Source organism: Arvicanthis niloticus, chromosome 5 (genome assembly GCF_011762505.2).
Source record: "Arvicanthis niloticus isolate mArvNil1 chromosome 5, mArvNil1.pat.X, whole genome shotgun sequence".
NCBI lineage: Eukaryota > Metazoa > Chordata > Mammalia > Rodentia > Muridae > Arvicanthis > Arvicanthis niloticus.
The window spans coordinates 33959688-33972590 of NC_047662.1; the positions used below are offsets into that span (position 1 = coordinate 33959688).

At 44.0% G+C, this 12903-nt stretch overlaps 1 protein-coding gene across 9 annotated transcripts in view; it reads left to right on the forward strand.

Moving 5' to 3' along the window:
- The window catches only part of Ccdc30 (coiled-coil domain containing 30), a 100317-nt gene that overhangs the window by 85324 nt on the left and 2090 nt on the right, over positions 1 to 12903 (forward strand). For 8 of the 9 annotated variants that reach the window (XM_076934297.1, XM_034503550.2, XM_076934293.1 and 5 more), the window contains 4 exons: positions 3673 to 3814; positions 6264 to 6400; positions 6718 to 6832; positions 12662 to 12729. In XM_076934297.1, the coding sequence (XP_076790412.1) occupies positions 3673 to 3814; positions 6264 to 6400; positions 6718 to 6832; positions 12662 to 12729 (462 nt within the window). The other variant, XM_076934296.1, reaches the window with a different exon arrangement.

The window sequence follows — 12903 nt, forward strand, 5'->3', positions numbered from 1 at the left end:
TTGAGAAAGAGAGAGAGAGAGAGAGAGAGAGAGAGAGAGAGAGAGAGAGAGAGAGAGAGAGAGAGAGTGAGTTAGTTACAGCTTCAAGGCTGAATAATTCTCCATGTTATTTATGTGTGACCTTTAGAAAAATGACTCCAATCCCAGCTGCATGTGCGTGGGTCCTTACATACATGAATTTAATCTAAATCTATGGAAAGCAACCAGTGTTTCCCCAGAGCATTACCATACAGTCTAACATGTATCCAGAGATGGAGGGCACAGATCTACGAAGGGCAATGGAAGGAAAGGTCAAAGCCCAAGCCTCATTTTCGTTTCTATCTCCCTGATACCAGTCCTGAACTTTACAGATAAATCTTGTATTAACATGTTTTCCCAGCTGCTTTTCCAGAGGAACAAATTCCTCACCTTCTTGAAGCCCAAGCAATAAGCAATCGGGTTTTACTTAGACACAAGCTAAAAGATTTCCCCTAAGTGTTGTGCTGCCTCGTGAGGCTGGTGGTTAACACAGTCAGAAGGACAGAAAAGCTGCACATTCTTTGGGCAAGCAGACCTGAAACCTCAGACCAAACCAGTATCTAAGCCAGACAGCAGTAGCCAGGGAAGCCTCTGGGTTCCCCCTGGCTGTTGGGCATCATGTGTGCAGGAACCCACATGTAGATATATATGTACACAGAGTTTTACAAACTAGACAGAAAACACGGCAATACTAAACATATTGGGATTCAGCTGTTTTCCCAGTTTCTCTATACCTTATCCCTTTCTAAATAAAACAAGCTTTTAGTTAACCTAAGTGGCGAGGTAGCAGCTCTTTGGTTGGGAAGCTAATGATTTGGGGCTTTAATTCTCTTATTGTTTATTTTATTTTTTGCGTATGAGTGTTCTGTTTGTAAATATGTAAGTACACCACATGCATGCCTGGTGTCCTTGAAATTTCTGAAGAGGGCATGGGATCCCCTGGGACTGGACTGGAGTTATAGATGGTTGTGAGCTGTCCTGTGGGTGCTGGGAATTGAACCTGTGTTCTCTGTAAGAGCAGCAAGTGCCCTTAACTGCTCAGCCAACTCTCCAGCCCAAGACTGGGTATTAATAGCTAGGATAAGTAGAAGAATTTCTGAAAACGTGTGCTGTGTGTCCGATGACGTCAGAACATCACTGAGAGTGGTATCACAGACCTGTAATGTTAGCTAATGATTAGAAGAGGCAGGAGAGTAGAAGTTCAAGGTCAGCTTCAGATATGTAGCCAAGTTCAAGGCTACCCTGGGCTACATGAGACAAAATATTTTAGAAAAAAATGATGATTTTACTGGCTGTAGTGGCACACACTTATAATCGCAGCACTTAGGAAATGGAGGCAGAAAGGATCAGCCTTTGACTGACAAATTTTCTCAAAGTCAAAATCCATCAGCATCACTGTGAACACCTGGAAGACCTAAAGGAGGCTAGGAAGGTTGTGTGTACTGTGAGATGGCCCATCTCTGATGCTCCTCAGGGTGCTGATACCCAGGAATAGCTTTTACCATACATTCCCAGTGCAACAGAGAAGGAGATTGCTATGGGAAGAAATCCTGTTCTTAGGGACTGAAAACGATGTACAGAAGTGTGTGTTTCACTATAGTAGGTGCTGTGCAAGGGCCACAGATTGAAATGGGTCTGTGGCAAGTTTATGAATGTAGCTGTCTATAGTGAGCACTACTAGTTAGGGTACTGTATGAAAACCTGAATAGAAATGGCTTCAGAGGCCAGGAGGCAGCTCGGTCGGTAGTTACATGAGGACCTGAGTTCAGGTCCCCAGAATCCATGTAATAAGCCTATAACCCTGGGAGAGGGGAAGACAGGCCGATCCTGGAGCTCACTGGCCAGCCAGCCTAGTCAGATGGGTATGCTCCAGGGTCAATGTGAAAATACAAGGTGGAGAACAATACTAAGACATTGACCTTTGGCCTCCACACTTAACCACACATTTATGCACACCCGCATACTCATGGACACACACACACATGCATGCACACACGCATGCACACACGCATGCACAAAACAGGAGACATAAAGCTAGGCATGTTGACACATGCCCATTATAATCTCAGCCCCCGGATCATGAATTTAAGGCCAGTCTGGGCCACATAGTGAGTCCCAGTCCAGTCTAAGCTCCATAGTGGGAGTCTGCCTCAAAGAACCAAAAAGAGGCATGTGGTATGTGGTGGTGTTTCTCTCTTATCTGGCAATGCAGACATAAGCAGTCCTGACCCGCATGGAGGTTCCCTGGTCAATTCCCTGTAGTCTTTTGTTTTGTTGTTTGGATTGGTTGTTTTTTTGTTTTTTTTTTTTTAGTTTCAGGTTTTAGTTTTGTGTTTGGTTTGGTTTGGCTTGGTTTGTTTGGGTTTTTTTGTTTGTTTTTAGACGGGGTTTCTCTGTGTGGGCCTAGAATTTACCCTGTTGACTAGGCTGTCCTTGAACTCAGAGATCTGTCTGCCTCTGGCTGACATCTTGTAGCTTTGCATCTTGTAGCTTTAACATGTGGAACTTGTCCACATTGCTGAAGACAGTTTACTACAATCCCCACCTTTCAGTCAGTAAGCAGGGAGAGAAGGCAGGCACATGCCGGCTTCTTTTTTTTTTTTTTTTTTTTTTTTGTTTGTTTGTTTGTTTGTTTGGTTTTGGTTTTGGTTTTTCGAGACAGGGTTTCTCTGTGTAGCCCTGGCTGTCCTGGAACTCACTCTGTAGACCAGGCTGACCTCAAACTCAGAAATCTGCCTGCCTCTGCCTCTGCCTCTGCCTCTGCCTCCCAAGTGCTGAGATTAAAGGCGTGTGCCACCACTGCCCAGTGCTTGCTGGCTTCTTTTAAGGCATGCATTTCCTCCTTACAGTCTCTTAGCCCAACTGTACATGGATTTATGCAGCCACAAGTAAAGCTAGAAAAATCTAGCTATAAGGAAAAATAATTTAGTTATTTTACAAGACAACCCTTCCTCAACCAAATCTCATGGATTCTATAATGATAAAAAGAAACTTAAGGGCCAGCCATTAGGCTCAGCTGTTAAAGGAAGGCACTCGCCATAAAGCTGATGACCCGAGTTCAGTCCCTGGGACCCACGCATGGCAGAAGGACCGAACCAAGTACTATTAGTTATCCTCTGAGCTCCACATATATGTTGTGGAGAAATAATAAGTTTTTAAAATGCAAGGAGTATAGGCCGGGTATGGTGGCACATGCCTTTAGGCTCAGCACTTGGAAGGGTGGCAGAGGCAGGTGGATCCCTGTGAGTTCAAGGCCAGCCTGGTCTACATAGAAAGCTTCAGGTCAGCCAGGGTTATATGGTGAGACCTTGTCTCAAAACAAAACAGTATAGCCAGGAACTAGACAAATAGAAATAGTTTTCATGAGTGGTTCAGGATTCAGAATTCCTACATCAGGGATGCAAAGGCCTAGGAGTTTCCTAAATTAAACTCAGACACTAAAGAGTCAGACATTAAAGAGTCATCAGTTCAAACCAAGGTTTGAGTTCATAGGGCTGGTTGAAGAGAGGGGATTATTCTAGACTCATCCCTCACATAGATGAAGATGGTGTGAGGCAAGCCAGCATCCACACTTAAGGTCCATAGGTCATATCCAAGGAGACCAATAGGTCCCACCTGCATTCCAGCATGCTTATCCTGAATTTTGCTTTATAGAAACTACAAAGACAAACACCACTGCCGCAAAGCCAAGCTCCAAAAGGTCAAGGACCGTTTTACTCACGAGTTAGAAATTCGGAATAAGAGGATTAAAGAACTTGAAGATGAAACTGGGAAACTTCAACAGAAAATTGAAATGGTGAGGGAAAAAAAAAGAGAGAGTGCCGTGCCCCCACTGGCGGTCGACGGTCTGCGTATGCCCGCTCATCTTCTCCTTCGTTAGTCATGGCGTCTCTCAGCCGCAGCTTTCGTTTTTCCTACCACCTTCCACCCTTCCATGTGAGGAATTCCTTTTATTTTTAATGCATGTGTATGTATGTGTGCACATTGGTGTGTGTGTGTGTGTGTGTGTGTGTGTGTGTGAGCCCGTGCATGTGCACACATGCACATGTGTGGATGTTTGCTTGTATGAAGGTGCATGTGGAGGTCAGGAGACAACTTCAGGGGCTATCCCCCAGAGCACGGTGTGCCTGCTTCCTTTCTCTCACTGGGCTGGTCCTCAACAATGAGACTTAACTGGCTGGCCAGCAAGCACCCAAGGATCCCCAACTCTTTACCACCCGGGGGTTACAACCCTCACAGCCATGCCCAGGATTTTTAAGTGGGTTCTGGGGATCAAACTCAGGGCCTCGTGCTTACAAAGGAAACACTTTACTGAGCTACCCCCACCAGCCTGAATGTGAGGAATTTCTTAAGGACCTGCAAGACTTGTAGGGTTGCTAACCCAAATAGGATATTGAAGATATTCCTCAGTAGTGATTTATAATTGTCTCACCTTCAAGTGGAAATATCAGTCCTGGAGCTGTAGTGATAGTTTAGGGGTTAAAAGCACTTGCAATAGGGCTTGAGAGATGGCTCAGTGGTTAAGAGCACTGGCTGCTCTCCCAGAGGTCCAGAATTCAATTCCCAGCACCTACATGGTGCCTGAGCACTTGCCACTTTTACAGAAGACCCAGGTTTGGTTCCCAGAACTCTTATAGTAGCTCATAATGATTCTTTATTCCAGTTCTAGGGGTTCTGACATCTTCTTCTGGCTTTATTGGGCACCAGCCATGTATGTGACACACACACACAAAATAAGAATAAACCTTATTCTTTTTATTGGTTAGACAGTGTCCCTAAAATTCATGTCCTTGAACTTGGTTAGACAGTGTCCCTAAAATTCATGCCCTTCTGTATAATATCAGATGCAACCTGCTAATTTGGAAATTCAGTCTTTACAGGTGTAGTCAGTTAAAACAAGGTTGTCCTGGATGCAAATTAATTCTAAGTCAATAATAATAACAATAATAATATATACTATTAATATAATATTAATAAATATTATTAATATGTAATATAGCAATAATGCACACATGATATTAATAATCTGTAATAATATGCAATATTACATACTAACAGTAATAATATCACATATTATTACTATAATGTATAACATAATATTGATATAATAATATAATAAGTCCAATATGCCTGCATCTTTGCAAGAGTAGTAGCAGAAACAGAGACCAGGACACATCCCATGGGAAGGAACACCCCATGAGGACAGAGGCGGAGAGGGGAGGATGTGTCTGTAAGCCAGAGAACATGGAGGATGCTTGGCAACCATGCAACAGGAGGAGGCTTGGAATGGTGTTCCTGTGAGGGCTCAGGGTGTAACCCAGCACCAGAGCACTTGCCTAACATGCACAAAGCCCTGGGTTCGGCCTCCAGTACTGACAGGGAGACCTTCTCGGTCCCTAGAACTAACCCTGGCAGCATCTTGATTCCAGACTTCTAGCCTCCTAGGACTGTGATAAAATAAACTCTTGCCATGCAAAGCCACTAGGTATGTGATAATTTGATTTGTCTAAGGTATGGTAAGGAGGCTAAGTTCTTACCTTTCTCTGTCTGCCTAAAAATGAATATAACTACATACCAGCCAGATGGCTCAGTGGGTAAAAGTAGTAAGGCACTTGATGCCAAGCCTGTTAGCCCTAAATTCAATCCCCATGACCCATAGGGTTCTTAAAAAGAACTGATTCCTGCAACTTATACTCTGGCCTCCACGTACATACACGTTGTGGTACACACCCATATAGTTGTTTAAAATGAATAAATGAATGAATGAATGAATGAATGAAAAGAGAACACAGTGAGTAGAGCACCATGGCACATGCCTGTAATACCAGCCCTTAAGAGTCTGAAGCAAGAGCATCACCCTAGGATATATAACAAGTCTCTGTCCAAAACAACAACAAAAATATCCACAAAGCAGATGGACGTGTGTCCAGGGAGAAGAGTTCAATATGGAGCACAGAATTCTGTTGCACTTGCTAGTGTTTAATGCCTGCTGGAATTAAAACACAGGGAAGACAACTGTTTCTTCCTGGAGATTGAGTGCCAAGGTTGCTTTAATTGTGAATGTGTGCATTCCCTAAAGTAAACAAGACAAACAGGAGGCATCTAGTATAACTAAGGATCATGCCAAACAGGTGCCGACAGACTTGGGGGCCAGAAAGAGAGAGCAAGGACAACTGGCATTACTGTTAAGACCTGGACACAGGCTGCAGCTCTTACTATCTATATGAACTTCTCCCTCTTCCTAGGAGAAAGTGTTCCAGGGCCAGATCATGACCCAAAATGACATCCTCCTCCAGGAAAAGAGGAAGCTTCTAGAACAAGTCACCAATCAAGAAGAACTGATTTGCAGCAACAAGTCCACAATATCTGCATTCCAGAACAAGTAGGTGCAGTGGAGGGGCCCCTGAGCTCCTGAGGTTAAGAGTCTCTCTACTGAGGACACGGGTGGGTCTGGAGACTGTTTGGAAGTGCTTCTGGCCATCCTGTGAGTCTTGTGCTCGCTTCTGTCTTCAGCCGCCATGGCCTCAAAGAGAATGTCATGGAGGGGAAAGGAGTGTAGGTAGTAGAGTTGTGTAACAGTGATGAAGCACATGCTTCACATGCATGAGGCTCTGTGTTTGATCCCTGCACAGGCAGGAAGGAAGGGAGGAGGGGAGGGAAACGTTTTCTAGCTATGCCTCCAACTTGTGCCATGTTTAGGGCATTTTTACTGGATAAAGAAAACCAGCAGTTGCAGGAGAACTGCCTCCGGCTCATGCAGCAAATTGGCCTCTTGGAGCAAATTATAAGGAGCATCCAGATTCGCAAAGAAGAGGTAAGATGTGCACTTTGTATTGGGTCCTGACTCTAAGGTTTGGCTCGCTGGTTCCCCCGCCACAGCCTGCTCTTGGCTGCCTGGTGAGCTGTGGCAGAGTGGCTTGCTCCTCAGGGGCACACAGGACAGCAGACCCCTGACTGACCTTGGTGAGACCTGCTCATCACTGGGTTAACTTTCATAACACTTTTATCCTGTGGAATAAAAAAGCCATCTATATATGCCTCAGAACATCTTTCTAAATGTGCTACATTGCTGCTGCCTTTTTTTCTGCTCTAGGTCAATAACTTAGCAGTGAGGTCTCAGGGCAAGAACTGTAACTCATCTGTGACCACATCTGAGGATTGGCCTAGCTCATACATGACGGTATCTGTGGAGAGGTATAGTTTATACTTGACCATATCTGCAAGACAGACACTTTAGAGCACTTTGACAACGAATGGATGCTAAATGTTTTCTCAGATATGCCTCCTTCTGAACAACCCTTCTGCAGCGTATTGTTCTAGCCCTGTTTGAAGAGAAAGAACAGCAGATCTGAGGCTCAGAAAGGTTGAGTGAGGCCAGTTTAGTCTGCTAATGAATCGAGACTGAAGAAAACAAGTGTGTTCCAAATTCAAAGGAGAATTGCTGGGGATAGTGTGGGCTCAGTCAAGGTCCAGAGTCTGGCTGGAGAAGACTGGAACTTCAGTAAGCAGAATCAGATGATAGATACTTCCTCCTTTCCCTGGTGTGATGAACTGCAAGGTGTCCCTTCAGAAGATACTACTCCACAGATCTGGTTATTGCTCTATGGCTATAAGACCTGCATCTTGTTTGTTCTCACAAAGGTCACTATTTCTAAGCTACATGAGGTGTTTCCTAGTCGTCATCAGAACTGCCAGCCTACGTGATCTGATTGCTTGTTTCTCTGTTTGCTTGAGTGACTTCTTTCTCATTCAATTCACTCACTCATCAACCCTTAACTCCAGGAACTGGGCTGGGTCTTGGAACACCAAGAGAGTCTGTGTCTTTATACCTCTTTATTCCAGTACCGAAAGGCAGACACACCTGTGAATGAATATGAGAGGATTACAAGTCAGAAGACTACATGGAGGCTGGGAATAGGGGCTCACACCTGTAATCCCAGAACAGAGGAGGCTAAAACAGGAGGGTTAGGAGTTCAAGATTAGATTCTGCTACTTAAGGATTTCAAGGCCAGCCTAGGGTACATAAGACTGTCTCAACCAAACAACAACAACAACCCAACAACATTCACAACAACAGCCAAGAAGGCTAGACTGGCAGGGTAGCCTTTGCCTGAAGAATGACCTGAGTTCAGTTCCTTCCTGGAACCCAGATGGGGGAGGAAAGAACCAAGTCCTCTGACTTGGGAAAAAGAAAAGCCATGTGATGGAGGTGCACACCTTTAATCCCAGCACTCAGGAGGCAGGGGCAGGTGGATCTCTGAGTTCCAGGCCAGTCTGGTCTATAGAGTTACAGAGTGAGTCCCTGGACAACCAGGGCTACACAGAGAAATCCTGCCTCAAACCCCTCATTCCTCACTCCAACAACAACAACAACAACAACAACAACAACAGACTTTTTTGGCCAGCTGGCAACTATACTGGGTATTTGGGATCCTGGTGTAGCACTGAGTCTTTCTCAGGGTGAGTTTTTAAGCATAAAAACCATGTCCTGTGTTGATATACCTCAGTTAACAGGAACAGTTAGCCAGACTCAGAACAACAGAAGCTAAAAGGCAAGATTAGTACATTCAGAGACTTCCTCAGAACTATGGACATTGATGGATTAGGCCTTTGTTTCTGTTTAGGCAGGTGGTGCTATCTATGTGCTGAGTTTTATGGCCCGAATGGTACTTCTGTCATGGAGTCAGTTGTGCTGAGGTATAGGGTTCTGTCGCAGCCCCAGAAGGGAATCAACAACAGACCAAAGAACAGATATCATCAAGGCCCAGTTGGTGAACCTCTGTTAGGGTTATTTATAAGAGCATGATTGAGGGTTACTTCCAGGAGAAGAAATGACTTAAAGACATCTACATCACCAAAAGCCATCCCACCAAGGGTGACAGCTCATGAAAGCTGGAAACCTGGAGTACAAATACAACCTGCAAACAGCTCAACAGGTTGGAGAGTCCCTTCCAGGCTTGTGTCTCTCTTCCCCCTCACCCCCTTCCCTTCTTCCTCTTGTTCCGGCCCCTGCCTCACTCACTCTGGCCTGTCTTCAGACACCCCATATGAAGGCATCAGATCTCATCAGCCACCATGTGGTTGCTGGGATTTGAACTCATGACCTCTAGAAGAGCAGTCAGTGCTCTTAACCACTGTGCCTGAGCCATCTCACCAGCCCTCTGATTGTGTCTCTTACCAGTCCTTACTAGTGTATCATCTTGGAGACTAAGGAAACTCGTGAATCTGGCCAGTCTCAGGGACTTCCTGAAGCTTTTGAGTTAAGTCCTAAATTTAAAGCACTTCTTTGCAGGATGGCATGTTTCCTTTCACTTTAGAACATCTTGGATTTTAAGGAGCATCCCTCTAAGATGTAATGTTTTATCTCTTGTACAAAAACAATATATAAAGATCTGGAGAGATGGCTCAGCAGTTTAAGAGCACTGGCTGTTCTTCCAGACTTGGGTTCAATCCCAGCACCCACATGGCAGCTCACATCTGTCTGTCACTCCACTTCTAGAGGATATGACAAAATATCAATGCACACAAAATAAAAATAGGTTACAAAAAAAAACAAAAAAAATATATAAACTTATCATTTTCTTCAGAATTGCTAAGAAATTACCATTTCCTCAGAATTTTTTAATTTTTAAAATTTTTTTAGAATTACTTATTTTATGTATATGAGTATACTTGTAGCTGTCTTTAGACACTCCTGAAGAAGGCATCAGATCCCATTACAGATGGTTGTGAGCCACCATGTAGTTGCTAGGAATTGAACTCAGGAGTCAGTGCTGTTAACTGCTGAGCCATCTCTCCTGCCCACTGCTGGAAATTTCTAGCATGAATTATCTGGTCTATATCAAAGGTTAAGCTGTGGTCCAGTTTAGGGAAATTATCATCATCATCATCAATCATCGACTCTACTGTTTTGGCGAAGGATTGTGACAAAGTCACCTACTGTATAGCCCTGGGTGGACTGGAACACACTGTATAGGCCAGATTAACCTCAAACTTACACTGATCCTCCTGCCTCAGCCTCTTGAGTACTAAGATTATAGCCACCATGGCCACCTTTAATCTATTTTCCTGGGGGAAACCGTTTTATTTGTAAAGTCATATAGCTCAAAAAAGACACAGAAGGAATGCACCCCGATATGATAAAGGCCATGTCTGACAAACACACAGCTGACGTGGAACTCGGGGGTAAGAGCTGAAAGCCTTCATTCTAGGGTCAGGAACAAGACGAGACATTTCTGCTCTAACCACTACCGTTTAGGGCAGTGCTGGAAGTCCTTGACAGGGTAATTTGGCAAAGGCACAGAGGCTTCCAAACAGAAAAGGAAGAGATGAAATTGTCACTGTGAGCTGATGATATGATCTTGCGTACAGAAAATCATAACCACTCCATAATCCCTCTAAAATAACTCTATTAGAGCAAGAAAGGAATGCAACATAGAAATCAAATATTTCAGTACACTAACATTGACTTATATGAAAAAGAAATCAAGCAGTAAGCCAGCAAGATGGCTCAGCACATGAAGATGCTTATTGTCAAGCCTGACAACTGAGTTCCATCCTGGGATGCACATGGTGGAAGGTGAGAAGCAGCTCCCACAAGATATCTCCTGACCTCCACACAAAAACAGATAAACAAATAAATGTTATGGGAAAAGGATGAAATCAAGAAAGTCCAGGAAATAGATTAGTGGTAGGATTCTTGAATACTCAAAGCTCTGGTTCAAGCTTCACCACTGCCCCCCACTCCCACCCCTGTCAAAAAGAGTGTTGGGCTGGGATATGATTCAGTTGGTAGAGTGCTTTGCCCAGTGTGCACATGGCTCTTGGTTTACTTCCCAGCAATATATATATAAGTATTAGTCAGGGTTCCCTAGAATCACAGAACTTATGCAATGTCTCTATATAGTAAAGGAATTTATTGTAATGACTTAATAGTCTGTAGTCCAACTAACCCAACAATGGGTAGCTGTGAATGGGAAGTCCAAGAATCTAGTATTTGCTAAGTCCCACGAAGCTAGTTGCTTCGGCTGATCTTCTGTTATATAAGCTGGAATCCTAAAGAATTAGGTTTCAACAGATGTGCTAGCAAGTAAGTTCAAGCAGATAAAGAAGAGTGAGTCTTCCTTCTTCCACTGTCCTTATGTATGCCTCCAGCAGAAGGTGTGGCCCAGATTAAAGGTGTGTGCTACCATGCCTGGATCTGGAACTTGCTTTGTCCCAGGCTGGGCTTGAACTCAGAGACCTGCTTGCCTCAGTCTCCTGGGATTAAGAGCATGTACTACCCTGCCTGAGCCTAAACTTTTCATGGTCACTATGCCTCAAGATCTCCATGTCAAGATCTGGGTCAGAAGCCTGTGTCTTCCAGCCTCAAGATCTGGATCACAGGTGTACCCTCCATTTCTGGATTGAACTTCAATCCAGATGTAGTCAAGTGGACAACCAGGAATGACCATCACAACATATATGCAGTAAATACATAGAACATGCACACACACACACACACAGAGAGAGAGAGAGAGAGAGAGAGAGAGAGAGAGAGAGAGAGAGAAGAGAGATGGGGCAGCAGGGAGAGAAGATGGGGCGAGAATGGAGAGGAGAAGGGCAAAGGAGGAAAAGAAGGGTGAAAGGAGAGAGGCAAGAGAAAGGCAGGGAGATATTGGCAGGGGAAGGAGGGAGGGCGAGCAACTATTCATTCCATACCCTTTTATACTTTACATTGCTTGTAGTATGTTGTGCTGTTGGCAGCAGTAAATCAGTTTTATGTATCTTTATCTATATACCATAAATTGCAGGATCTTATTGCCAGTGGCTTATCATTATAAAGACTGAACAGGGCTGGAGCACCACCCTGGATGCTCACGGGATGAGAGTAATTGTTCTTGCAGGGTACCTGGGTTTACTTCCCAGCACTCACATCAGGTGGCTCATGGTGTTGTGCCAGGAAGCGTTTGTGAACCCCAAAAGACCACCAAGGAGCCGTTTCCAATGTAAAAGCATTAGGGTTTCTTTATCACAAGCTCAGGCTTGGGCTCTCCTCCAACCCAATCCTGACACAATTGGATGGGAAGGGAAGATGAAGCAGCCCCGAACCCTCAGCAGGACAAGGTTTTAAAGGAAAATGGAAGTAAGGGGGTGGGGTCTATCCTGACAAGTATCTAACTGAATGTGTATTGTAAGTGGACCGGTGGGTGCTCTGAAGCAAGACCATATATAATCATAAACGGTCTGAAAGCACACCTGAAACAATCAGACTAATCTTTGATTAACTGTTGCTAGGAAGTAACTAGGGAGTAACTCTGACCGAAGACAAGCCTTGGGGTCCTTCCTGGTACGTGGGTGCAGCTTGGGTTCTGCTGCAGATCAGGTTCTCAGGCTTGTTTTCTTTAAGATGGAGGCCCATCCCAAGATGGAGTAGGTTTGGCCTCTCAACAGCCACCCCTGGAACTCTAGTTCCAGGGGATCTAACACACACACACACACACACATATATATATATGATATGTATGATATATATATATATATATATATATATATATATATATATATATATATCATACAGCCAGACACACACACACAAACACACACTCATACACACAAAGCAAAAATAATTATATCTTTTTAAAGATATATTATTTTCTTTTAGGAAACAGTAATTACTGACAACGCTGCATTTGAAATATTCAAAAAGATACTACCTTTACAAAACTCCAGGTGAGTTACATACATCAAGACGGTCATTAACTGCACACCTGAGATGGCTCCTTACTGGTTCCGAGTGGCTGTCTTAAAAAAACACAGCTTTGGTTTTTTGGGTTTTTTTTTTTCTTCCTACATTTGGCTTTTGAATCTACACCTAGTCTGTGCTCTCCTCACCAGCTTTCTAGT